This window comes from Quercus robur, chromosome 9 (genome assembly GCF_932294415.1).
Source record: "Quercus robur chromosome 9, dhQueRobu3.1, whole genome shotgun sequence".
Classification (NCBI taxonomy): Eukaryota; Viridiplantae; Streptophyta; class Magnoliopsida; order Fagales; family Fagaceae; genus Quercus; species Quercus robur.
The window spans coordinates 33,021,964-33,048,587 of NC_065542.1; the positions used below are offsets into that span (position 1 = coordinate 33,021,964).

At 33.6% G+C, this 26,624-nt stretch overlaps 2 protein-coding genes across 4 annotated transcripts in view; both read right to left on the minus strand.

Annotated features, from left to right (window-relative positions):
- Positions 1-6,778: 6,778 nt before the first annotated feature.
- The window catches only part of LOC126698128 (cyclin-A1-1-like), a 52,149-nt gene continuing 32,303 nt past the window's right edge, over positions 6,779-26,624 (minus strand). Inside the window, exons 2-12 of one of the 3 annotated variants that reach the window (XM_050395141.1) lie at positions 11,301-11,551; positions 9,736-10,117; positions 9,426-9,562; positions 9,167-9,259; positions 8,819-8,952; positions 8,641-8,716; positions 8,462-8,538; positions 8,344-8,377; positions 7,877-8,026; positions 7,635-7,769; positions 6,779-7,120 (exon numbers count right to left, since the gene is read on the minus strand). In XM_050395141.1, coding sequence (XP_050251098.1) covers positions 7,049-7,120; positions 7,635-7,769; positions 7,877-8,026; positions 8,344-8,377; positions 8,462-8,538; positions 8,641-8,716; positions 8,819-8,952; positions 9,167-9,259; positions 9,426-9,562; positions 9,736-10,117; positions 11,301-11,513 — 1,503 coding nt within the window. In that variant the 5' untranslated portion in view covers positions 11,514-11,551 and the 3' untranslated portion in view covers positions 6,779-7,048. Of the gene's footprint in view, positions 7,121-7,634; positions 7,770-7,876; positions 8,027-8,343; positions 8,378-8,461; positions 8,539-8,640; positions 8,717-8,818; positions 8,953-9,166; positions 9,260-9,425; positions 9,563-9,735; positions 10,118-11,300; positions 11,804-26,624 lie in introns of those variants that run through there. The other 2 variants (XM_050395142.1, XM_050395140.1) reach the window with 2 other exon arrangements.
- Positions 13,718-19,835, minus strand: LOC126698127 (cyclin-A1-4-like). The gene is made up of 12 exons (XM_050395139.1): positions 19,687-19,835; positions 19,324-19,559; positions 17,663-18,092; positions 16,976-17,112; positions 16,744-16,836; positions 16,400-16,533; positions 16,174-16,249; positions 15,994-16,070; positions 15,863-15,896; positions 15,374-15,523; positions 15,167-15,301; positions 13,718-14,049 (listed from the first exon to the last, which is right to left on the minus strand). Exons 2-12 carry the CDS (start codon positions 19,528-19,530, stop codon positions 13,978-13,980), a joined length of 1,545 nt encoding a protein of 514 aa, XP_050251096.1. The 5' UTR covers positions 19,531-19,559; positions 19,687-19,835; the 3' UTR covers positions 13,718-13,977.

Consider the following 26,624-nt stretch of genomic DNA (forward strand, 5'->3'; position numbering starts at 1 on the left):
GCACGTAAATGGGCCCATACAATATCATTTGTAGAGAGTGGGATCGAAAGGCTAAGTCATGTTTACCCGGCTGTGGATTTCTTAAGATATTTATGCATGGTTCCCATTTCTTTTCCTTTGAAGCACCTCCCCTTTTTCCGTAGGACTAGAGGCCCCTTCTTTAGGTTACATATTTTTTCTTTTATACTCGCATGCGTTCAATTTCCTTCGTCCACGTGTAGGGTCGACCCTTTCAAGACTGATACTTGTCCCATCAGTTTTAGACCTGAGTTGTTGGGGAGTGGTTAAGTAGGCTAAAGGAACACGACTCTGTGAGAGGCAAAGCTCTGTCTAGGACAGGTAGTATGGGCAGCCTTTCCTAGATATTTCAGATTTCTTACAAGATTATCCCTATGCCACTTTTGCCCCTGTCCTTAGTGTAGTTCTGGGCCAGCCGAGGGCTATACCCTCCTCGGCGGCTTCTCTGGCCCATGGATGCTTTGCGTTATTGGGCTTGGACTACTATCTTCTTCAGCTTTGGCCTTAAGTCTTCCTGTGAACAGGTGGATCTGGTCCATCTGTTGTCGGGCCCCACAGAACCAATAATAACACTAAAGAAAATAAACAAAATGAAAATAGCAATAATAAAAGAAGAAAGAATGCATACCTACATTGTCATGGGATTTAGGCATTTACATATTGAAATGAGCTTCACTCCATATATAGGGTTATATATATTGGTAGAGTTCCATTTGAAATATAATTCATTTAAATCTGATTAAAATTAAAGATATCTAATCAATGTGTTTGTTTTTATCCCATAAAAATTGGAATTAAAAGAAGGTCATTTTGAAAAAAAAAATAAAAAATTGATTCAACCTAACGTAACATATAAAAAAATTAAAAATTAAAAAAAAAAAAAAAAAAAAAAAGTGGAAGAGAACGTTGTTGATAGCTATAAGGAATTTTGTATATATATATATATATATATATATTTAAATGCCATCAACGTAGAAATTATAAAATTAATGGAGATACATACTATTTTTGGGATAGATAGAGATTATCAAATTATTGGAGATATATATTGTTTCTTGGGATAGATTATATTAATCACCTCTTGAAGAATTTGGATTGTACTTATCCCTTAATAATCAAGTTTTGTAGCTTGATATTGTGATAAAATAATATTAATTTGATAATATTAAATTTTTGAAAATTTAGATGATAAATATTATCTAAATTAAATTTTTGTATGTTAAATATTTTCCCCTAATTTAAGAAATATATCCTAACAAATAAAAAATAATGTTAATTAGATGATAAATATTATCTAAATTAAATTTTTGTATGTTAAATATTATCCCTTAATTTAAGAAATATATCCTAAAAAATAAAAAATAATGTTAATCTAAGAATAAATTAGAGTCCTAGTAGTATACTATTCTTTTTTAATTCTTTAAAATTCTAAAAATTTAATAAAATTTCTGCAATTTGGTGAAATCACATAGCGCAACCACGGCGTCTAAGCCCAACTTTTATTATATATAATAGGTGAAACTGAGAGAAACTCAAATTATAATTTCAAATTAGAGTTCAAATTTATTTTATCATGTGTCTAGATTTATGTGGGGACCACTCCATAAGTATCCTTCCAATTGTTCAATTCAAATCTGAAATTGAAGTCCAATTTTACTTCATGTGTCCCAAAAAAAATCTTAATTGTAGTGTTAAATATGGGATCCACACCATAATTATCTTTCCAAGTGTCCATTATGAATAAATTACTTATGGATTTGTCTTGGAAGAGCTGATAAGGATGGTGAACAAAATAAGATAACATTTGCTCTCCTATAATCTCAAAAAAATATTTTGAATCTCAATACAATGTTTATGACTCGATGACCTTGACATTTAGGCAAAATAAGATAACATTTACTCTCCTACAATCTCAATATAATATTTTGAATCTCAATGCAATGTTTATGACTCAATGACCTTGACGTTTAGGCAATCTGCACTTGGTTGTCTTCTCAACTCCTAAAACCCCCCATTAATTCTTGGCTGTGCTTTATAAACAAGCTAATGCAGTGGTAGATTCAGCCCAAATTTACTCCTCTATTGAAGAAAACTCAAATGTCTCTAGAGATGAATGCACTTTGGGGATTAGCTAGCCATCAAAATTTGCCATAGTTAATTTCTTCACACAACTGGTAATTGTTCATCAATCAAGATATTTTATTATGCAATATTTTTATTTCATTCGACTAGTCATCCAATCAAAGTCATGAACAGAATTTTTTTTTGAGTTTGATTGTTTGATTAACGTCTCATTAATTTGGGCCTATAGGTTGGTATCTATAGGTGGAACATCTTTGAATTGAAAGAGGCCAATTGCATCTTCTAATTCTTCTCTGACCACAACAAATCCATCAAAAATAATATAAAAATAAAAAATTCAGATTTTGATTGTTTTTACAATTGTGGCATTCATTTAGTTTTGGGGGAGATTTGAAAGTAATGCTGTATCACTTCAACAAATTTGGTTTTGATTAAGGTTCTTGGGTTGTTACTTTTTAGTTTCGTTTGTGTATTTTGGTTAAATTAATTTTGTGTATCCGTGTATTGTTTTTCTAAAAACAAGTATTCAACTTTATATAATAATTATTATTTTTTTGTTGTCCATGTCTATGATTTTTTATGATTGTCCTCAAATCGTTTCATTTCTAACTTTATTAGGCGAGTTAGAAAACTATTCTCTAATTATCTGTTTGTTCTCTTTCATTTCAGTTTGATTTTATGTGTGTGTGTGTGTGTGTATTCATTATACCATTTGGTTGCGATGTTGATAAATGAGAAGTTGAAAAAATTAAGAGAATTCTTGATGGGTAATCTTATTTTGGCTTCAAACTTTATCTGTATTAGCTTTATCTATTGTATCCATGAAAGTTTTTGTGGTCTGACACTTTGGTGCATGGATGTAATAGAAGTTGGAGTAGATAAAAAAAACAACCCATATATGTAATATTTGTTCTCTTCTGGTTTTTGTAAAATAAGAAAGACAATGATTATTCACCTCAATCAAGCCATATAATAGTTATATTAGCTAAGTTTAGTTTTTGTTTTCTAATGCTATTTGTTGTATATATCAGCATATTTAAGTTTATGGATGTTTAGATTTTACAAAAGCAAGTGGTTTTTATTTCTAGATACATGCAGTAAACTATAAATTTTTATAATAACATCAAATCTATTCTATTCTTTTCTAGAGAAAATCCATTGAATTTCAATTGTGCTCTAATTTTTTTTATTATGTTTCATAATTTTTTTTTTTTTTAATTTTGGTGCATAAGTATTTACTACATGCTAAAATTGAGGGAACCAATAAAAAAAGGCTTGAAAAAATATCCATTACATTCTAAACAAATGTATAAAGATCATATGCCAAATAGAATTAGACAAAAAACTCTTAATTCATATTATTTTCTTCTGTAAAGGGGGAAATTCAAACACTGCAATTGTGCACAAGAGATTGAGAATGAGTGGTAAGATAACTTGCAAAATTGTTATTTAACATCATGTTATCTAATATTGTAGGGACTGGGTTCGAGCACTTCTTCTATTGGATGAGTGGACTCAAGCCCGACTAATCCCATACAATAAATTTATAGATAATGGGTTTAAGAACTAGGTTTTAGTGAGGATTACAACAACTAGACACAGTTATGAATGGATTGAACAATAAGGACATGGACTAAAGTATGAAAGTCTGTCCTCGGGCATTTCCTCCGAGGGACTTAGTGTTCTTCTTCTTTCTTCAGTGCTAGGTTACAAAGGTTTACAAGATCCTACAAATTTCTCCTGTCTTCTTCTTTTTTCTCCCCCCCCCCCCCAATTTCCTAGAGGATTTCTCACATTATATATCCCCCTCCAGTCGATTTTCGCCCTCCATCTGTTGATCATGCAGGTCACTACTCAAGTGCCTGTCCCATCAGCCACCTTCCCAAACCTTCAGTGAGTTGCAGCAACCAAGACCGCACTGTTCAAAGGTCATTTTCTCATTAATGTGGCCAGAACGTTAGTTGTGGATATTCAATGTGGAGGTGACAGTTTCTCCTTGAACTATTCCTACACCATGCTCCCGTTGCTATCCTACAGTACTTATCCTTTTTCTTGGGATGCTCTGAGAGGCTGCCGTTGATGGCGAGCTGTTCTTCCCTACTAGGATCTGGGTTGGCCGAGGACAGAATTGTCCTCGGTGATGTTTCTAGGCCACTTGGGCTTTTTTTATTCGTCCTCGACCATTCCTTCCTCCTCGGCGTGGGCCTTAGGCTTAGTATGAGGTGGGCCAGGGTTGTCAAATTCTTTGACCCCACAAATATAATTCCACCATAACATTTTTGAATTTACAATTGATAGATGCAACAAGTTCTCATGTGATTCAATATAATTCCACTATAACATTTTTCTTTTACAATTAATAGATGTGACACTATAACTTCTTTTCTTTGACAATTAATAGATCCAACAACTTGTAGAAACATTAACATTAATATATGACTATAAGTAATTCATATGTTTATCATCACTGCATACCTAAACATAATACAAAACTTTAGCATTACCAAGCATGAGGTACTCTTTCAATTTTATTTTTGTTTCAAAGCCCAATTGATAAACAAACAATTTCATTACTTCAAATTTTTTTTCTTAAAAGATTGTTATCAACCATAGTGTTTCATGCTTTCAAATTCCTTATACAACATTCAGAACAATAATCTACATTTTTTCCCTTTAATAATAATAATAATTTAAATTTTAAAAAATTCAAATGAATACTCATAAAATTGTTCCATTTTTTGTTCTTCTTTATCAATATTGTTCAACATTTCCGTGCGTATGCACGGATTATATGCTAGTTTTAAATTTATAGTAGATCCCTCTATAAATTTAATTAGTGTGATTCATGATAAATGTAAAAAAAATGGAGCATCAAGTACCTAATAATTACTCCCTAAATTCATAATTAATTTCACAACATGTTTAGGTGTCAACATTGATTGGATTACAACACTTTTTTTACCAAATTGGATTACAACACTTATGCATAGTACTACCATTAGTATTTGATAATAAATAAATAAAAATTTTAAAAAATTAAAAAAGAGTAGATTTTAAGATTTGCCGTATAAATCACAAGTTGACACATAAACTTGTGATGACAATAATCATACTTAGAGTATGTTTGGAAACAGCTTATTTAGTTGAAACTGAAAATTTTTTGCTGCAAGTACTGTAGGTAAAGCTAAAAGGTAGCTACAATAGTACAATAAGACTCATGAATAGTACCAAAAAGTACAATGAGACACATAAATAGTACCAAAATAAGCTAAATAGTGAAAAAAAAAAAAAAAAAAAAAAAAAAGCTTTTTAAGCCAATGCCACACACAATCTTAGAGGCTTAAAGCCATTTTATTGTTAATTAGGGCACTGAAACCCATAAGAAGTTTTGTTTAGGGTTAGATGGCTAAAGTCAAGGATACCAAAGAAGTGAGAAAACCTAAGTAATTAGGCGCCACCTTAACCGTACATTTCATAAGGCTTTGGATTTTTTAACCTTAAATTGAAGTCAGTGTGGTTTTTATACATCGATCAAGATATGATTAATCCATAGTTATTAATATATTACTACTGTACTACATATCAATTATGATTTATGGTACTAGTTTTTATGTTAATTACGTACTCGATTTACTTTGTTCTAGACTTCTAGCATGACAAACAAAGTTTTTTTTTTTCCCCCTCTAACGTTACTGTTCAAAATTCTTAGATTGCCTTCCTTCCAAAGGAAAAAAATAATAATAATAAATAATATAAATAAATAAATAAATAAAAAGTTCTTAGAACACCTAATCAAAATAGATAATTACATGAAGAAATCTATTGGATCACTTCATGAAAAGGAAGCTTATCAATGATGTATCAACTGTGGCTAAGACCAAAGAAGCTTTATGCTCTTGATGAACCTTTCAACTTTCAAGGACGGATGCTTGGTGAATGTTAACAATGCCGTCAATTTTTCCCAAATACGATTACTCACCGAACTTTCTCATCAAGCTTTAATTACATGGATGAGCTTCTGATGTTTGATGTCTCTGGTTCAGCCTTCTGGAAATTATGAATGTTTTATGATAATGTAGTGGGAGGGTGTAATAATGGTGGCACCAATAATATTGCATTGTTTGAGGACCCGATGAATTACGAAGACTCACTGGGTTGGGTTGCAAACACAATATTGCTATTTAAGGACAGGTTTCAATCCTAATTAAGCATCAATTTTTTTGTTCCACATTTTATATATGGAAAATGTGTTCCTCTTCAAATTGCTCATATATCTTTATAGTGAAGGTGAATTTAGAAAATTTAATAGTTAGATTATATGTCAAAGGGAATATGTAAAAAGTTCCTAAGCCTCAATGATTTCCTAACCCCACAGAGTTTACACCAGAAAGGATTCCTTAAAGTTGTTTCTTGTTTAAGTTCTATTTGTAGTTAAGTATGACCAAATTTCATCGGCTCTTTAATAAACTAGAAGTAACAGATCGAAAGTATGTTCTTTCTCTTAAAATTTGCAGAAAATTGACAATGAAGGGGGTAGACCATCATCATCAGATGCCTGGGGGTAGACCATCATCATCAGATGCCTGTTCAATGTCAATAAATTCTCTTTAAGTAGTTAAAAATCATTATAAATATTGGCTTCATGCAGGTCTAACTCTAGGATAAACACAGAAAGCAATGGGAAAGAAAGAAGGCATATCATACAACATTTGGAGTTTACATTTCACTGAAACAGTGGAATCAGCAGAACCCCCGACAGTATGCACAAAAATACTAACGTACTACATTAACAATGAAATCGTGAAAAAGAAGACATTATACAAAATGGCAGAAGAAAAGAAAAAGAAAAAGAAAATATTCCATTGCTTGGAACCAACTAGCTGCTAGTATCCGTGAACTGATGTCAAGTCTATATCCAACTGTAGCATTGGACCAGGAATCCAAATGTCTAGTGACTTAAACTGTGGAAAAACTCTGGAGGTAATGTAGGGGGGCAATACTTCTTCGCCACATATTTGTACTGAGGAAGAAATAAACATCTCAATTAAAACTTAGGACATTAGCAGATAAACCAAAATATACAAATTTCAGCAAACTGATGGTGCTGATTTCTAACCCATCTAAAACTATGGACTACACAACCAGCTCATCCAATTGCAACTGATCAGTTCCATTGCAGCTATTAATTATTTGATTATTGCTATAATACACCTGACACAGCATGCTTGCAACAAAGGACACCCTAAGCCTACTTTCATCAGTCTCTCAAGTGAAAATAATCAAATAAAGAGAACTTTAGTGGACGTGTGTGTGTGTTGGAATAATGGTTAATTGATTTCCAAACAGTTTAAGCTTTTGGAGAATTGGTACTTTATCAAGGTATTAGAGCATATGATTTAAAAAGTTAAAATTTCCACATACCACTTACTGGGGAGAGATTAAGTTCACCATTTACTAACAACTTGAACTTTTGGGAGATTGATAATTTATCAGAGACAGAGATAGAAACAGTACAAGACTTGAACTTTTCTTACCTTATGCTGACTGTATTTCTCCCTGATAGCAGGTAAACTAGAATTATGGCTATCGCAGCACAGGCGATGGAGATCCTTGACACAGTCACACAAATCAGAAGGCTGGTAAAGTGTGTAATGCTGCAAGGTGGAATTCTGTACCAAAACAAATTGAAAATCAAGTTATATTACATGCAGACTTACTACCAAAAACAATAAACCTAAATCACAAGAAATATATCAATGTATTATCATGCACATACCCATGGTCTCTTTGAAGGGAAAAGAAAATAATTGGCCAAGAAAATTGCTGAAGCAGCTATAAGTGATGGAGCATAGCAAAGCATACTGTACTCCAAGAGAGATAATTCTGCAATGTAGTTGGCTAAGCACTCCAACTGCAATGATGGAATCTGAGAAGACGGCAAATAATATAAAAAAAAATGCAAAGAATTAAAGTGTTAGGACATGGCAAGTGTAATCAATAACCAACACTGTACATATATATTATTAAGTGACCATTATGGTGGCTATTTTTTTCCCAACCACCTTTCACTACTAATCTAGTCATTATATTAAAATCTTTTATCCATAATTGAATTAATTATGGTGCATTATATTCAAGCGAACTATCCCAATAGTGTAAACAAAATGATGATATTTAGACCTTGCAAATGGCAGGGAAGATACAAAAGCAAACATATTGAGCACTCAAGCCCAAGAACAATACCTCATTTATTCCTTGAGCAGCACGAACAAATCGCCTACACAATTAATCACAAGTCACCATCTGAAGCAGCATGCGTGAAAAACATAGGTATAGTCAATAGTCATGAACTAGCCCTTACCTTAAGAAACATTTAGCTGTTGGTGCTGTCATTTCAAACTTCAAGTAGTTCAAAACTGCAGATTCCATTTGCAAAACCTGCAGCATATGAAATGCTAATGTTCATGCTGCTTAGGCAGGATAGAAACAATGCAAGAATCATCTAGAAAAAGCTCAATTCTGCCAGAGGGCAGGACCAACCTCTTCCTTGAAATATGTGTTATCAGTTATGTAACAGAACTCTTCTACCTGGGGTGCACAAATCTCCTCATATTTGCTGGCAATATAATAATTTTTCTTGTTAATATTTTTACTAAAGAGTACAAAATAAAGGACTATCACATATAAGGATAACACACTAGAGTTAATGTTTACTTACGAGGCAATCATCATGCACGCAACACCAAGTAACTGTAACCGTTGCCTATTCATCAAATTCCCTGAAAGATACCGGTCTATGTAGTTTACGGTCAAATATAATGTGTCAGGTACGAGCCTGTACTCTTCAGCCACCTGCAGTTGGAATAGAAGATAAACATATGTTACATGTACACCCTTGATAAAGTTACAATTATTAGGTGATCATATTACCGACAGCAAATTTAATAATACAAAAAATCCCCATTATTGAAAAATAATAAAAAATTATCCTTATAAATTTTATATCTCTTAAGGCATGTCTTCAGCGTATACAAAATATGTAAAACTATCAACAAAAATGAATTACCTCCACAAGCCAATCAATTAATATTGCACGCATGCTGGCATTGATGTCCTTTTGAATTTTGTCCATGAAGTCTGTGGAAGGCCTTTTCTTTGCCTAAAATTCCCAGAAATTAAACGGATAAGAATTATACAAACAATGGGAAACAAAATTTAAAATATGAAACCCATATGAACAATATATGTGAACTAGACTAGACTAGCTATAGATGCCTAATTATTATGAAAAGGCTTTTAGTAGTATTAGAGTAAAACTAACATACCTCAGAGGCACGCAAGTGCTGGTAAATATCACAAGCAATGGTTGCACAAAGCTGTGGATCCATGTAATTGTTATCAACATTAACAATTTTATCATCTGTATCCATCTCTGCAAGGACATCTCTATTGCAGATATTTCCTGCAACCAAATTAATATTAACCACAATTTTATGTTAAGAGCTTTTTGAATGAACATGAATATAAAAATTAGATGCATGATTAATATATTAGTAAATTAAGGGAAAAATCAAAGAATAGGGACAAATACAACATAAACTGAAGGCTTGAATTTTCTTGCTACAATGAAAATACCTGTTTTTTCTTCATGGTCTGAAATGTAGAGGTTGCTTAATGTCTTTCTGTTGATAGAATCAACTGCTGGAAGATCATTGTTGTCAATGTATTCAACTTCAGGACTCTTGTAAGACTCACAAGTAGACATTGTCTCATCCAAAGAAACTGAAAGTCCATCTGATTTACTTGGAGAAACATCCATGCTGCAAGATGCAGGAACAGCAGCTGTGCTAGGGACAGTTTCATTACTTCTAGGGAAAGATGTAACCTTGCTACAAGGAACAAGTACACTTGATTTAACATTCAAGGATGCAGGAAAATTGGTCCTGGAAAACGCCGTGCTACCGGCGCTAGCAGAGGGTGCCTTCTTTGCCTTGGCACTTTTAGTTGCAGATGGCATCTGCAAATATGAAAGCTTCTCAATCTCCCAAATACTATCTTTAGTCTTTACAAATGAAAGTGCAGCAAGTAGCATAAGTTCTATGTCATATGTACAACACCAACAAAGTGAAAATTGAAGTACAATAAATTGCATTGAGTTTGATGGTATTTGCACACAAAGTGAAAATAAAATATACTCATATATTTTTATCATTCACAGTGGAACACATCAAAAAACTGCTCATGATGAGCATTGATAGAAGCAAAATTAGAGCCTTTAATGAATTCTTAAAACGCTATGATCAATGCAATAGATGCCCTGAAATCTAAAATTTTGAAATCTTTGTTACCGAAAAATTAATTAGTGCCATCCAATAGGCTTGACCATAAATCCAACACGTACATGACACAACACAGCGATATAATAATTCTTGAAAAATTTAGGACACAACACAATAGGATATGACAATTAATTAATATTTTTAGGTATATTTTATTAATTTTTAGGAATATTTGTGTTTATTTTAAGTTTTCAAAATAAGTACAAACTATCAAAATCTTTAAAAACATATCTAAAATCAAATGAATATTTTTAATTGAATTCTTCCCGACACACCAAGAACACGAATGCAAAAGTGTCTCTGGTGTGTCTGCGTCTGACACGGACAAGCCAGAGATATTTGAATACCCGTGATTCGTGGTGCAAAATATACAACACAGAGCAAGCAATTCAAGACTGAGGCTTAAGTTATATAATTTTAGTATATTTCCTTATAACCATACGCACCTTTTACCAATAGCAAGAATTAGCACCAAAATTTTCATGTATTCAGCTCCATTAAATCAAATTGTTACAATAAGCTCTAAAAATAAATAAAATATACACAATTTCTGAACAACCTAACGGATCAGAATCAATTTCTTTAGAAAATGACAAAATTTACTAAACATAAATTGAAAGAAAAGCAAAGAAAACATGCACAAGATGAATCATTTAGTAACATTAAACATGAAATTGCTATAAATCAAATGCCACAAAATTTTTTGAAAAATGAAGGGAACCCCACAAACAAGAAACGTTTCTCAAACCCCCATTAATATGATAAAACAACAAATAAAACAAGAACCAAAAGTTTCAAACATTTTTTTTTTTTTTTTAAATTTCATTCTATTTTGCACTACATTTTTGTACTAGTAAATACCAAAGTAGAAGAGGGAACGGAGCTCCGTGAAACAATGTGAGCCACATTCTTGACATTGGTGATGTTACTAAGTGGAGCTCGCTTCTTGGCCAAGCGAGGTGCAATCATCGTGGCCTTTCCGGGATTCTCCAATGTCGAAGACGAGGCTTGTCGCTTCGCCAAAGACGAAGATGTTGATGAAGAAAACGACGAACGGCGATTCTGGGTCGACATTTTGAATCAAACCCAGTTCACAGTTTGACTCCAAGAACCTCTTTTTCCTCTCTCACACTCACACACTCGCTCTAGTTCACCCTTGTTCTTTTAGCTCAAGAACAAGAGAGCAACAAAGCTAAGCAAAGAAACCCAAAACCCTTTTTCAGTTTTCACACAGAGAAACAAAGTCCAAGTCTTCAAAGAGAGAGTCTTTGAAGAATTCTTGGATTTTTTGAGGGTTTTGCAGAGAGAGAGAGAGTGAGGAAGAGAGAGCGTTTCAGTGTGAGTGTTTTGAGTGTGATTTTAATAATGGTTTTTTTAATTATACTTTTGAGGCGGGGAATTGGGATTATTTGAAATGTGAAAAGATCTTGACCCTTGGATCAACTCGGTTATCGTTAGGAGCGTAGCAGAAGTGGGCCCCCACGTATGACATATTGCTTTCTGTGTGTTTGAAAAATGCTCTGTTGTACATCACTGACTAATGTGGAGATGCCACCTAGGATTAAGTCTCAGGTTACTGTTTCGAAGCTCACAAGACTGTCAGGTTTAGGTTTTGAGTTTTTGAATTTGAATTCAAACGGTCATTAGATCTGTCTTTATAGTAACTTAGACAATGCAGAATATCTTAACCAGTAGGTCATACTCATATAGGAAGTCGATCTTTTATGCCAAAAACAACTCAAATCCTCAAAATACAATACAATCATTATAACCATTTGTCATAATTTGGAGGGAATATTATATCATATATGTTACTTCCAAAAATATATGTTGAGCATATATGGGATGTATTTTTTTTTTTTTTTTTGGAAACTCTATGGGATGTATTTGTGTTCCTTTTGTTACCTCTTACAAATGTAGTTAAAATTTCATTTGTTGGACAAAAATTTTATAATTTATAATGTTCTCTTTTATTACAAGAATCAAAGTTCAACTCCCACCCTATCAAAAAAAAAGTTCAAGTCCCGCCTCCTTTGTTTGTTGTAATTATCGAATTATAAAAGTAAAAAGTTTGATTTTTTGAATAAACGCTAGATTGATTCTCGTTTCTTTTCCCCATTTTACTTCCACATTTCATTTTAAAAATTTTGAATAGAAAAAAAATGCAATTGATCATCTTAAGGAAAAGTGACCATTGTCCATTTTTATTTTCTATGCTTTAATCTTCTCATTTGAGCAATCCGTTAACAACTTTTTTGACTCTTTTTGGTAGCTTTTTATCTTTTTTTGCAACTTTATGTCATTTTTTTCAGCTTTATAAGTTATGGAACCAGCTTCATAAAGAAAAAAAAAATTAAAATAAATGGTGGGTTACTCTTATATCTTTTTCTTTCATTTATTTAATTTTTTTTTATTAAATGGAACCCACATTAAGAAAACCTTAACAAGCACCACACAGTGCTTGTTAATATTTCCCAAAAAATAATACTTTAAGAGATCCAATGCACTAAATCAACTCAAGCCAAGTCCGGATAAGAAATCCAAAACATGTGCATGACATTAAATGACTATGTATAGGTGTTGCTACTAGCATAGGTAATTAGTGATACATAGAAGTTCCTCTGTACGAAGAATAGATTGTTTATAAATTGAAATTTAAAGAGAGGGGGGGAATCAGTCTAAGCAATTATTCTAAAATATTCAAATATTTTTGTGTTTAAAGGAACATAGAGCATCTCTATCATTGAACTAGAAGCAGTCAGTTGAAAACCAAAGGGTTTCACCTTGTTCATAACCTAATTCAAATAAGGACCTATTTATTGTTTGATTATAAGATTTTAGTTATGCGGGACCAGAGTATCTAACAAAATAATCCTCAGTAATCAGTGCATACATATTTTATTATTTTTATATACATCCTAGTGCACGTTGCGTAATTCTAATATATACCTCCATTCAAATTTCACCCAAAAAAGAATTCCATGTAGTCTATTTGTTTATCTTTTAAATTCAATTTTGAAATTCTTGGACATTTGCGTGTTTTTTTTTTTTTTAATATATATTTCACACTCTTTGAGGTCTTCAAGAGCATTGCAACCCACATAGCAAGCATAAAATTTTGCCACACGATTCCACCTGATTCATTAGCCATAGAGCGAACTTAGCCAAACATCTACACTTAAGCTTTACCAATGTAATTAGGGTTCATAAAGTAAACCTGTCAATTTATGTTCTTCAGTATTTATAGCATATGAATCAATGAAGGAAAGAGAGAAAACCACAAGAAAAAATAATTCCGTATACACTATCACTTTACTATACACTGGAAAATCAATTCAAAAGCAATAACTGTACAAGAGATAACCTTGGTGATTTTATGTCTAGGAGAATAGTACACTGAAAAGGTAGCCCGAATATCCAATGGGAGGCACAGAACTACTGGCTTTAACACTCCACACAGAGGATATGGGGTGACGAGAGTTATATCACTCACAACAAAAAACCAGCTACATTGAATTTGGAACAATGTTGTGCATGCCTAGTTGCTTGATTCTTGGAAAAACTCAAGAGGTATTGAAGAAGGGCAGTACTTCTTTGCCACAAACTTGTACTGATTCAAAGAAAAAAAGATTCAGTTTAGAGCAGTCCATATAAATACCAAATATATATGAACACAGTGAATTATAGCCAAGTTCATAGTCCATTTTCATTGTCGAAGCCATAACAAGTTTATACAGCATAATCCAGTAAGTCATTACCATAGCTCAGGTAATAAATTTTGTCAGGAAACTACTTAATTTGAGGTGCACCATGCACCTAAGTCCAAGTCATGTAATTCTTTTTATGTGGCAAATGTAAAATAATAATTTCAAAATAGAACTGCATTAGCTCCTGGCCAAATGCAAACTTGCAAGATTACCACCCTCTAATTTGTGGAAGGCTTGACCACTTGCATTAATCGGGCTTTTTAACATCTCATGGAAACTGACAAATCTATTAAATTTTCAGTGTTAAAATGATTCAACATAAGTGTTGTGTTAAGCATTTTAGAAAGTAAATATCTTGTTTAAGAATCATCTGAGCACATATTTAAAATTCAGCACCAAACTGCTGTCTATATTATTTTGGTGATGTGATGCCTCTTATTAGAAGTGTTAATGTTCATCACAGAGTCAAATAGTTCAGCTTTTTCTTTTTCTTTTTCTTTTTTGGATAGGTAATAGGAATTTTATTGAAATAGAAGAACATCATATTCACGATGATGAAAAGTCGAATAGCTCAGTTCCTTTTGATGTTCAACACCACTACTCACCTCTAGCCAGTAAAATTTATAGGCAAATTATTTTTTTCTTTTTTGATAAGTAAAAACCTATGGGAAACTAACCCCACCCTACAAAATTCACTTTCAAAAAGTTTCATTCATACTGCTTCAATATTTTCATGTCATATGATCCTGCTTATAATCCCCCGTGCAAACTTCATGATAATAATTAGGTGTCAGTTTTATTCTTATATATCATCACTGAGCACAGTATTTCATGTAATAAGACATGGCTGTTAAATGCAATCATAGCAAAACATGTTGTTAAAACTTTCTGGAACCAGATCATAACTGGAGAAGTTATAGAAGTAATCAAAGGGCTCGTGTAAGATTGATTTAGAATATATGGTGAAAATGCATCTCACACTTCAATCCATACACAAAGAGAGATAGTGGTTATTCATACCTTATGCTGGCTGTACTTCTCCCTAATTGCTGGTAGATTAGAATTACTGCCATTACGGCAGAGGCTATGTAGTGCCTTGACGCAGTCACTCAAATCAGAAGCTTGGTAAAGTGTGTAATGCCTGAGCGTAGAATTCTGTACCAGTATATATACAGAATCAAACTATGTTACAATACATTATCAGAGGAGATGGATCAACAAACATACCCAGGGTTTCTTTTCAGGGAGAAGTATAAATTTGGCTAAGAAAGTAGCAGAAGCAGCTACTAGTGATGGGGCATAACGAAGCATGCCATATTCTAGAAGAGACAACTCTCCGAGGTAGTTGGCCAAGCACTCCAAGTGCATTGATGGAACCTAAAAAATAAAAAATAAAAGAAGCAGGTAAAATCAGCACAAGTAATTTTGATTACCACCACCATGAAACCAAAAAAAATATCATTACCTTCATAGTTTAGTATAATCTAATACCAAAAATGTTACAAAATAAACAGAACTCTGTATCCAGTATATTTTAAAAATACAGAAGTTAGTTAATCAAAATTATTAATTGAAAATTTTTTACTATAAAACTGTAATTGACAGCCAAAAATCCACTGAGATGAGAAATAAAAAAATTTCTTAAACCAAGCAAGTCCTGAAGAAATGACATAAAACTGAAGCACTAAAAGCAATTTAGCCCAAGAAAAAAAATACCTCACTGGTCGCTTGAGCAACACAAACAAATCGCCTGAACAATTGTCATGAATCACAAAAGTCAAAACCCAAAGCAACAGAAATGAAGTTTCTCTTGACATATTGATAATAATACGAGAGGTAGCTATTACCTCAAAAAACATTTAGCTGTTGGGGCTGTCATTTCAAACTTCAAGTAATTCAGAACAGCAGATTCCATTTGCAAAACCTGCAGAAATTACATGGGCCAATTATTATGAAGATAGGACAAATGAGGCAACACAAAGAAGCATATAAGAGTAAAATCTCAGATGATATAAACGGAAACAAACCTCTTCCTTTAAGTATGTGTTATCAGTTATGTAACAGAACTCGTCCACAGTTGGTGCACAGATCTCCTCATACTTACTGGCAAGACAATTGCCCCTCAAGTTATTAATCATACTTCTTATCATCATGAAAATTTAGATCAGCAGATGCACACCAATATATATATAGAGAGAGAGAGAGAGAGAGTTTAATAAGTAAGCACATCTACAGACTACAATAAAATCTTACGCTGCAATCATCATGCATGCAACACCAAGCAATTGCAATTGCTTCCTATTCATTGAATTTCCAGAAAGATAACGATCAATGTAGTTAACAGTCAAAAATAGTGTATCAGGCACAAGCCGGTACTCTTCAGCAACCTACAGATAACAACATAAGGTAAGATAACCAATTATAAGACCAAAATAGCTGCACAATTATAAAGAATGTTTGATGATATTGACAATGAGCATTTTTATAATGCAAGGGTAAATCTGAAAAATATAACCCTGAAAAATGGGGTGGAGAAGATGGAAATTGCTTGGATTATATAAATCACCCTGGCAATATCATCACCCACCATAAATTACCTCCACAAGCCAATCAATCAGTATCGCACGCATGGTGACATTTGTATCTTTTTGGATCCTTTCCATGAAGTCTGTGGAAGGTCTTCTATTTGCCTAAAACCCCAAAAAATTGAATAAATCACAAGAAGCAGAAGTTAGGAAGACGAATGTTCTTTAATTAGTGGTAAGCAGGAAAATTGACATAATAAGGAATACATAACACATTCAATACAGTGTGGAAAAGTATGTTTACCTCAGATGCACGCAAGTGCTTGTAGATATCACAAGCAATAGTTGCACAGAACTTTGGGTCCAAGAAATTGTTATCAATATCAACAACTTCATCAAATGTTTCCTGCTCCAGAAGCATACCCCTTTTGCAGACATCCCCTAAAATCAAGATTATGTAGAAGTACAATTGTGATTAAAAATAAAATAAAGTTTTCAAATGCTGATAGTGAAAATAAGTTAGGATTTTAAGTTAGAAGTGTAAACAATTAGACCCTATGTTTATTATCATTTTAGTCTATATTCAAAATAAATGCTGATAGTGAAAATAAGTTAGGATTTTAAGTTAGAAGTGTAAACAATTAGACCCCATGTTTATTATCATTTTAGTCTACATTCAAAATCAGCAACTATTTCCAAAATTACAAACTAAATAAATACTAATTCTAAATTACAGTTTTACATATATCTTTGTATTCTAAATTTAAAAGGGCATAACAACAAATACTCTAGATATGCACTTTGCAAGTAATGAAGTGAAACAAGACTTTTTGTTTTTTGTATAAGTGAAAATAAAACAAGATATCATGGCCCATGTTGGCCAAGAGTATTCAGGGCATATATTAATGAGGAAGACCCTCAACATATAAAAATTATGATAGAAAGAGAGAAAATTATGCAAGCAAAATCTAAATCTTTTAGAAAAAGAAACCTGCTTTTTCAGCATTATCTGAAATGTAGAGACTGTTAATTGTCTTTCTTTCAATCAATGTAACTGCATAAGTGTCCTCGTTGTCAATATATTCAAACACTGGACTCTTCAAAGAATCACAAGTAGACATGCTCTCATCCAAAGAAATGGAACCACTAACTGATCTACTTGGAGAAACATCCATGCCTCTGGGTGCATGAATTATGCTATTTGGAGCAGTAAGAACAGCATCCATGCTGCATGGAGCAGGAAGGGCTGCAACAGTAGCCATAGTTTGATCGCTTCTTGGGAAAGATATATCCCTGGTTGGAACCAAGACACTTGATTTCACACTCAAATATTCTGGCTTTATTTTCCCGGGGAAGCCAGTATTCTCAGTGGAAGCAGAAAACTCCTTCTTAGTCTTGGCAATTTTAGCCACACATGGTACCTTCAGATATATAACTTAAATCAATCTTTTTCAGAAAATTTAAAACAAGTACTACAATATGTGTGACATGTCAATATATATGAAAGATCAGATACTATAAAAATGACTGAAGGGAAAATGAGCACCATATACTGATATACATCTCCATCTTTCCAAATATTAGTCAAAAGCACTATCCATCCTTTAGAACAGAATCATCAAAATAAAATACATAGTCACTGCCATAATCAATATAACCTCATTATTCAGAATCCTATAAATGTTTTACATATATCAAAATTTCCAACTAAATTTTTCTCTTCTTTTATTTTTATTTTTTTTGGCTAAAGCCCACTTAGAAAGCTATGCAATAAAGAACGGGTTTGAATTCATTAAGAAAACAGGTTTAGTTTACATAAAAAAAAAAAAATTCTTAACACCATCAAGAAACATAAATGAATGTATTTCAAGATGAATCCGAAATTCACAATAACTGTTGCACATACAACAAAAATTCCAAAACCAGTCATAGATTAATGTATTTCAAAATTAATGTACAAAGTAAAAACGGGCATGTACAAAGAATAAAAAACTATGTAATTGATTTGCCAAGATGTTCGTGCACAAAACCATAAATGAATTTTTCTTTTTTTGGACAGGGACAGGGAGCACCAAAAAGGATGCCATTGCCACAAGGTTACCAATTGAACCCCACAAAACCATAAATGTTTCTTGGTCGAACCAAAGCATGCTATAATATAAGACAGACATGTCTATTTAAACCATTAACTTATCTCATCAACATATCATTTTCAAAACAGTTTCACAGTTTGAAAATGAAAAAGGAAGCAACACAGTTTCACAGACAAACTTACCCAAAATAATTATGAATCTATAGACATTGTCAAATGGTGGCCTAACCAATCATAATCACTCCTTTAACAAGGCCTAGAGTTTGGTTTCCTAAAATTCGAGCGACATAATTTTGTCACGAGGTGATACTAACAGGAGTCATCTTCAGAAATTTAATATTTCTCTATAACAAAAATGGTAATATGGTAATTTGATAAATTTGTAAATCTAAAACATAAATTAATTTTCATTTGAAGAAACAACAAGTGAGAATCTAAAATTAACATGAATACATATTATAATCACTCCAAAAGAGATATAATCAATAATCATATTTAAAAAATAATAATAATAAAAGAGGGTTATATGTGTTGAATTAATTTAGAGAAATAAAGAATACCAGAGGCTTGGACGATGAGATTGAGGCGCGTGAATTATTAGTGTGAGGGCCATTTCTTTGGTTTGTGACATCAGCAAGAGCGGGTCGTTTCTTTGCCAATTGGGGCTTCGTCACTTTCTTTATTGGATACTCCGAAACCGATGATGGCTTCTTGGACGAAGATGATGATGAAGAATATGGTGGCGGACGACGGTTTCGTGTCGACATTTCGGGTCGGAACCCTAACCCGGATTCCCCTGCAAGAAAGGGTTTAGTACAGTGCTTTTTATATCATATAAACCAAGAATGAAGAAACCGAACCCCAAAAAAACACACAACAAAAAACAACGACAAAGAGAGAGCAATGGAGGATGAAAACCGTACTAAAAGAATCTGCTGTTGAAGAATTTTGGAGTGAAATTTTGGCTTCTGTGATTGTTCAAGAATTTTGGGAAGAACTAGAGAGAGAGAGCGAGGTTTTTTTTAATATTTTATTGAAGAGCAATGGAGCGCGAAACGTGTGGGTTTGAAAGGATGGGAGATCGGGACCGTCAGTTTTTAGTAGGAGGGTTCTTGACCGTCAATCTGCATGAAGTTATGATACGTGGGGGCCAGTTTTGGTGGGACAAACTATACATAAATAAATAATACATAATTTTGTGCTACAACTCGCCACGTAGCGAGTTATAATGGGTGAATGTATGATGGTGGGCTATGTGGAGACACACTTTCATCACTCAATAACTCATCATGATGTAGGACATGGTATTATAATATTTAATTTTTATAATTATTTAACTTTAGAATTTTTATGTAATTTTTGTTATTTTTATAATTATTTAATTTTTATGCTATTCTAGTAACGTTGTTTGTATTTTTTAGAAATATGTGTGGGTAAAAAAATATGTAGAAATATGTGTAATGTTGTTTAAATACTGAAAACACATGTTTAAGCACATATGCCAAACAGGCATTATTTCCAGGTGTTTTTAATGTTTTTTTAGTCAAATTAGAGTTTTATATGCTTTCGTAACTACCTTAGAGCATTAGTGGTGCCATAGCTAAAAATTTAGAGGCTGTTTGGTTTTTTTTTTTTTTTTTTTTTTCATCACTCTTCACTCAATTTTCGTCTCTCGTCACTCGTCACTCGTCACTCATATTAGGTTCTAAAGACTTAGGAACTAATGTATTTAGAACTCTAATATGTATTATTAACAAACCATGATCAAAACAGGTTGTTTAGTTTTGTTTAGACTTGCTCAAAGTTGTGTCTTTTATGTAAAGTTGGAATTGAGCTGTTGCAGAAGTATTAGTACATTTCGGCCTGGCTCGATCAATCGAATCTCGGGCAGAATGTTTTATCTGCAGATTTTTCTAACTCAGCCCTAGCCTATCAAAACGTGTTGGATTTTATGTTTTGCCCTAAGTATAAAAGGGAAACCCTAGCAACGTTTTTTTGTTGCTCTATTTGCTCTGTGTGTGAATCTCTTGTGAGATCTAGAGGTGGTTGTCTTCACGCATGCTTAGAGTTATCAAGAAGGAGATTTGATTGAGAGCTTGATGATCATTCAGTTGCTACACTAAAAAGCTTAAAGAAACACAAGCGAGGTTGCTTGTACTTGCTAGAGAATCCAAGAAAGAAGGAGTCTGTGGTGTCGGAGCTTGTACGTGGTCGTGTCAATAAGTTTCTGCTGGTGGGTAGCAATAGGATGTTAGTGGTCTAAGTCCTATTGTAAAACTTCGATTCTTTCATAGTGGATTCAGGTTTACCTTGAGGATAGTTAGGTTAAATCCTCCCCAAGTTTTTACCAGTTTGGTTTCCTAGGTCATCATATCATTGTGTTATTTATATTTCCGCTGCTATGCATGATATGATTGTTTGATTGTGATAACTTAGATCTAGAATTTGGACTAAGTAATAACTTAGCTAATTAACTAGGTTAATCCAATTGTGTTTTAATGAGTCTAAAAACCTACAAGTTGTATTAGAGCGGGTAGCTCTCTTGTTGTTGATCTTTTGATCACTGAGCTGATCCTTGACCCCTGTTGTCATGGAACACGGACATTCTCTTGTTATTCCTCCTCACTTTGATGGGAATAATTATGCTTATTAGAAAGTAAGGATGAAAGCATTCCTGAAATTAATTGATGGGAGAGTCTAGAACTCCGTCGAATACGAATGGGAGAAGCCCACTACTCCTGTTAGTGAGTGGCAAACTTCTCAAAAAGAAGCAGTTGCGTTCAATAGCAAAGCTATGAATGCTATTTTTAACGTTGTTTCTATAGGGGAATTTAAGAGAATCTCTAATGTTGAGGTTGCTCATACTGCTTGGAATATCCTCAGACTGTGCATAAAGGCACAAAGGCTGTTAAAATAAATAAATTGCAGCAATTAACTTCAAATTTTGAAAGCATTAGGATATCTGATGATGAATTTTTTGATGAATTCTATGCTAAACTTAATGATATTATTAATTCTGCATATAACTTGGGTGAAATCTATGATCAATCTAAAATTGTTAGGAAGATTCTTAGATCTTTGACTAAAAATTTTAGACCCAAAGTGACTGCCATCACTGAGAGCAAGGATGTGGACTCTATCTCTATTGATGAACTTGTAGGATCTTTCCAATCCTATGAGTTGGACCTACCTAAGACTAGCAAATCCAATCAATGGCTCTTAAGTTAGTTGATGATGTTGATGCTGGTGGATTTGATGATGAGCTCTCTACTACAGAGATTGCTTACCTTACCAAGAACTTTAGGAATTTTCTTAGAAACAACAACAGAAGGGCAAGAGGTAAGAACACTGCTGAACCTAGAAACTTTAGGAAGAATGATCCCACTAAGGTTAACAACACTGATAAACCTAGAGAAAAAGTAGGTCAATCTTCTAATAATTCTATAGGTCCTTAGTGTTTTGGATGTCAAGGGTATGGTCACATAAAATCTGAATGTCCTACTTACTTGAAGTCTAAAGGTAAGGCTATGGTTGTAACCCTTAGTGATGGTGAAATTTCTGATGATAAGTCTGGTTGTGACGAGGATGGAAACTTCATTGTTTTCACTGCTACTGCTGTAGTCAATGAAAGTGTATCTGCTGAAGAGAACCCTTCTGATGGGGAACTCTCTGAGGATGTAGATCTTCAAGAAGCCTACAATAAACTTTGCAAAGTTGCTGCAAAGGATGCTATGAACGTTGAATTAGGATTAAAGAAAATTGCATCTCTTGAGCTTGATAAGAAAAATTTACTTGTTAAATTGTTTGATGCTACTGAACTTTTGAATAATGTGAAGACTGAGAACATGCTTTTGCTTGATAAAGTTAAGAATTTGGAACATAAGTTTTCTGTTGCTAGAGAACAATCTAATAGGTCTGCTAGTTCTAAACTTGATCATATGCTTAGTGTTCAAAAGTCTCCTTCTGACAAAATTGGGTTAGGTTTTGTAGAAAGCATCAATGTGTCTGCACCCAATTCCACTATTTTTGTTCCTTCATCTTCTTCTGAACCCCCTGTTAGTGAGGTTGTCAAACCCTTAGAAGTTACACCTCCTAGGAAGATTAGGGTTGAACTAAAAGAGTCTAAACCTAAGTAGTCTACCCTTTCTAAGGACAAATCACATGATAAGTCTGCATGGGTTTGTCATTTTTGTGGAAAGTCTGGACACGTTCTTCCAAACTGTTACAAGCTGCAAGCTGCTAAGAGAGCAAACAAACCAAAAGTACATGTGCCTTAAACACAATATCCTATGGTACTCATTGGTGAATTGGTAAAGGCTCTAAACCTTTATTCCAATCTTGGAATTGGAAATCATCCTCATGTGAATAAGAACTCCAATGCTCGTAGTGCATCTAAAAAGTTTTGGATGCAAAAGGCTCAATCTAATTGAGTCATTCTGACATGGTCCTTGTGCTTCATTGCTATAGTTTTTGTGACCATTGTTCTTTGGTTTTTTGTTTTCTTTGTTTATAGGATTTGCATTGCATAACATTCATGCATTTCATTCTAGGTTTTTTTTTTGTTTTTTTTTTTAATAAAAGAAAAAAGGAAGCAAGTTGTGTTTTGCACTATTTTCTTGGTTTTGAAAACAGGGTTGGTCAATTTATTTTCACATAACATGTCTTTTGTACTTTGTTTAGTTTTGATGAGCTTACTTATTGCGCTTTACTAGTTGAAGCTTTATAGTGCATGTTGTGTGGGAAAGATTGATCAATTTATTTTCACATAACATGTCTTTTGTACTTTGTTTAGCTTTGATGAGCTTACTTACTGTACTTTACTAGTTGAAACTTTGTAGTGCATGTTGTGTGGGAAAGATATTTATGGTTTTGATCACCTTGTCTTGATCTTGAAGTCCCATGTCTTTGACTGTCGGACTTGAACCTTTTGAGAAAGGCATAAATAATTATCTCACCACTGTTCATTAGTCAATCATGAACATCTTAGTGCATATCGTAAGATTTTGTGCTCGAGAAAGTGTAGTATATGCACAAAAAGAACATAAGGTGTAGCCTCGGTTTAAATGTTAAAATTGGTGTATAAATTATTGGACTTAATGTTAAATCAAACAAATAAAATTGGTGTGTACATTATCCCAGCTATTTTAATAAGTTTCTGATCAAATAAAATTGGTGTGTACATTATGAGGCAAATCAAGAAACTTACATGATTACAAGCTTGTTTTCTAGGAGATGTGAGAGTTATATGATGTAACTCTTTTGGTGATAGTCTCTTTCAAATTTTATGTGATGAATTTTGTAGAAATTGTGATTGATTTCTATTTACATATCACCTCACATGTATCTCAAGTTTTTGCTAGTTGCACACACTACACAAGTTACTCTTTGCTAAACATTGTATATGTTATTGTGTGTATTTTTGGTTTGACCAACCGAGTTTGCAAATACTTTGAATTTTTATGCAAAACAGATTTGATGCTTGAGAACTTATGGAAAATGTTTGAAAATCTTAATTTTGGGAAAACTGGGTTTAAAATTGTTGTTTTTGAAAAACATTTCATCACATACTCATGCATTTTGTTCACCAATTTCAATGCTTTGAGGTGTTCCTAAAATGTGTTTTGTTTTTTTTTCAAAACTGTGTTTTTCTCAAAATTTTGTGAGCCTCTGTCTATTTTGATGATCGAGTCTGTTTTTCGATCAATCGAAATTGTTTTTAAAAATTTAAGGGAGCCTCTGTCTATTTTGATCAATCGAAACTGATTTTCGATCAATCGAAAATCGTGAATCAGGTTTTTTAAAAACTGAGTTTGACTTGTTCAAACTCACTTTTCAAAAGTTTTTCAAACTTTTCTCTCTCTCTCCGATTTGGACAAGGCTCATCATCAATTTTTTGTCGTTTTCCTCCAGTCTTTTTACAAGATTTTCCTCTCTCTAAACCGGTAAGTCCATTATACCCTTCCTTTTGCATTTATTTTCATGTTTTCATGCATTTTGTTGGGATTTTCGGACCTATTCAAATTTGGGGTTTTTGATGATTCAAGCCACATTTTCTGAAATTGATCAATGGGTTTTTGTTCTAGGATGTTATAAACTTGATCTTGATGGTTTAATTTGATCAATTTGATGAATTTTGAGAAATTGAAATTTTTAGGGCTTGTATGTATCCGAATTAGGGATTTTGTTCAATTAGGTCCAAATTGATAAAATTGGCTTATTGGATTGATGTATTTGATCATTATAAACTATATTTTATCTTGTGTGATGATCAATTGATCAATTTTTTCAAATTGAACAAGTGGTTCCCTAAAATTTTTGGGGTTTTTGTTAGAAGCTCTATGCTCAAGCCAATTTTGTGAATTTGAACTTAATTTCACTGCATTAGAGCATGCATCATGACATTTAACTATTCATGCATCATATAGATTTTTTATTCTATATTTTTTTTGTGCTAACTTGCAATCTGCCCTTGGTTTTTCTTTTATTCTTCTTTGTGTCTTTATCCTTATCCTAGCACCATGCCTAGGAAGACTAGAGCCCATAGGACACCCTCCACTTCCTTTGAGTCTCCCTCTAGGAGTGAATTGTTTCAGAATGACAAAAGCAAAGAGGTTTATGAGAAGTTGAACAGTAAGAGAAAGATTTAGGCTGAGCATTCTGTTGTGTTAGATGAGCTTGATCTTGCCATTAGGGCAAACTTTGAGAGTAGAGGCTGGTTGTTTTTGTTGGAGGTAGATCATCCACCCCCGACCGCCTTGATTAGAGAGTTCTTCTCAAATCTCTTTTGCCACATCTATGATTCCAACACCCTTGTTAGGAGTTGGATACAAGGTGTTTAGTTCACCAGTACCCCTAGGATAATGGCTGAAACTCTTGGGGTTCCAGTTCTTAGGCAGCCTGTCTATCCTTATGAGGAGTCTCCACCCCTTGATGACGTTATGTCATACATCACTGGGTCTTCTATCCAGTGGGGTTCTGATCCTTGGATCACGTCCGCTGAACTTATTGAGACTACCTATCTTTTCTTTAGGATAGCGTGTCATTCTTTGTGGCCTATTTCTCATCTGCACACCATCCTTCTTGAGCGATGTGTGTTTGTGTACGCCTTTGTTTCTTGTGCGTCGATTAGTTTTCCTCATCTGTTTCTTCATTATTTGAATGAAGTTCATAGGAGTTTTGCTGTCGCTCATGCTTTTATTCATCCTATTTTCATTCATAGGATTTTGTTGTTTCTCATTTTAGTTGACTTCCCTGCTTGTGAGCCCGTACATGTTATAGCTCCCATAGGTGTCACCTTCCTTAGGCAGACAGCTACTCACTTGAGAGTTGGCTCTACGCGTCCTAGAGGTGAGTCTTCTAGTGCTGTACCCCCTCCTCCCTCTTCTACAGGTGCTGCTACGGCTGAGGCGTCTGGTGCTGTTGCTACTAATGCTAATGTTACTCCACCGACTACTTCGAATGATTCAAACATTCGACGTACGTTGGATCATGTTTTGATCGTTCAGGAAGCTCATGGACAAATTTTGGTGGACGTGCTCGATGAGATCCGTGCCTTGCGAGCAGAGTTGGCACAGTTTCGACAATCCTCACCGCCACCTCCTTTTGGTGATGGATTTTGATTGCCCTTTGGCATTCCATCACAAAAAGGGGGAGTACATTTAAGACACTTGTAGAGGTTTTTGTTCTCAGGGGGAGAGTTTTTTGTTTGTTGGAGCTTGTGGAGATTAGATTGTATCTAGGTACTTCACTTTGTATTTGTTTTGGCTCTTGATGTATTTGTGCTGGGCTATTCATGATAAGGGGAGAATAAGGGGAGATACATTTATTTATTTGTTTCTTGTTTCACTGCTTATTGATTTAT

Excerpts from the sequence above, each read along its gene's own strand:
- LOC126698127 (XM_050395139.1), bottom strand. The coding sequence starts at position 19,530 with ATGTCGACACGAAACCGTCGTCCGCCACCATATTCTTCATCATCATCT. Across the intron at positions 16,837-16,975 it reads AGCACTTGCGTGCATCTGAG|GCAAATAGAAGACCTTCCAC; the intron begins GTAAACATACTT and ends TTGGGGTTTTAG. Across the intron at positions 15,524-15,862 it reads TTGCTCAAGCGACCAGTGAG|GTTCCATCAATGCACTTGGA; the intron begins GTATTTTTTTTC and ends TTTATTTTTTAG.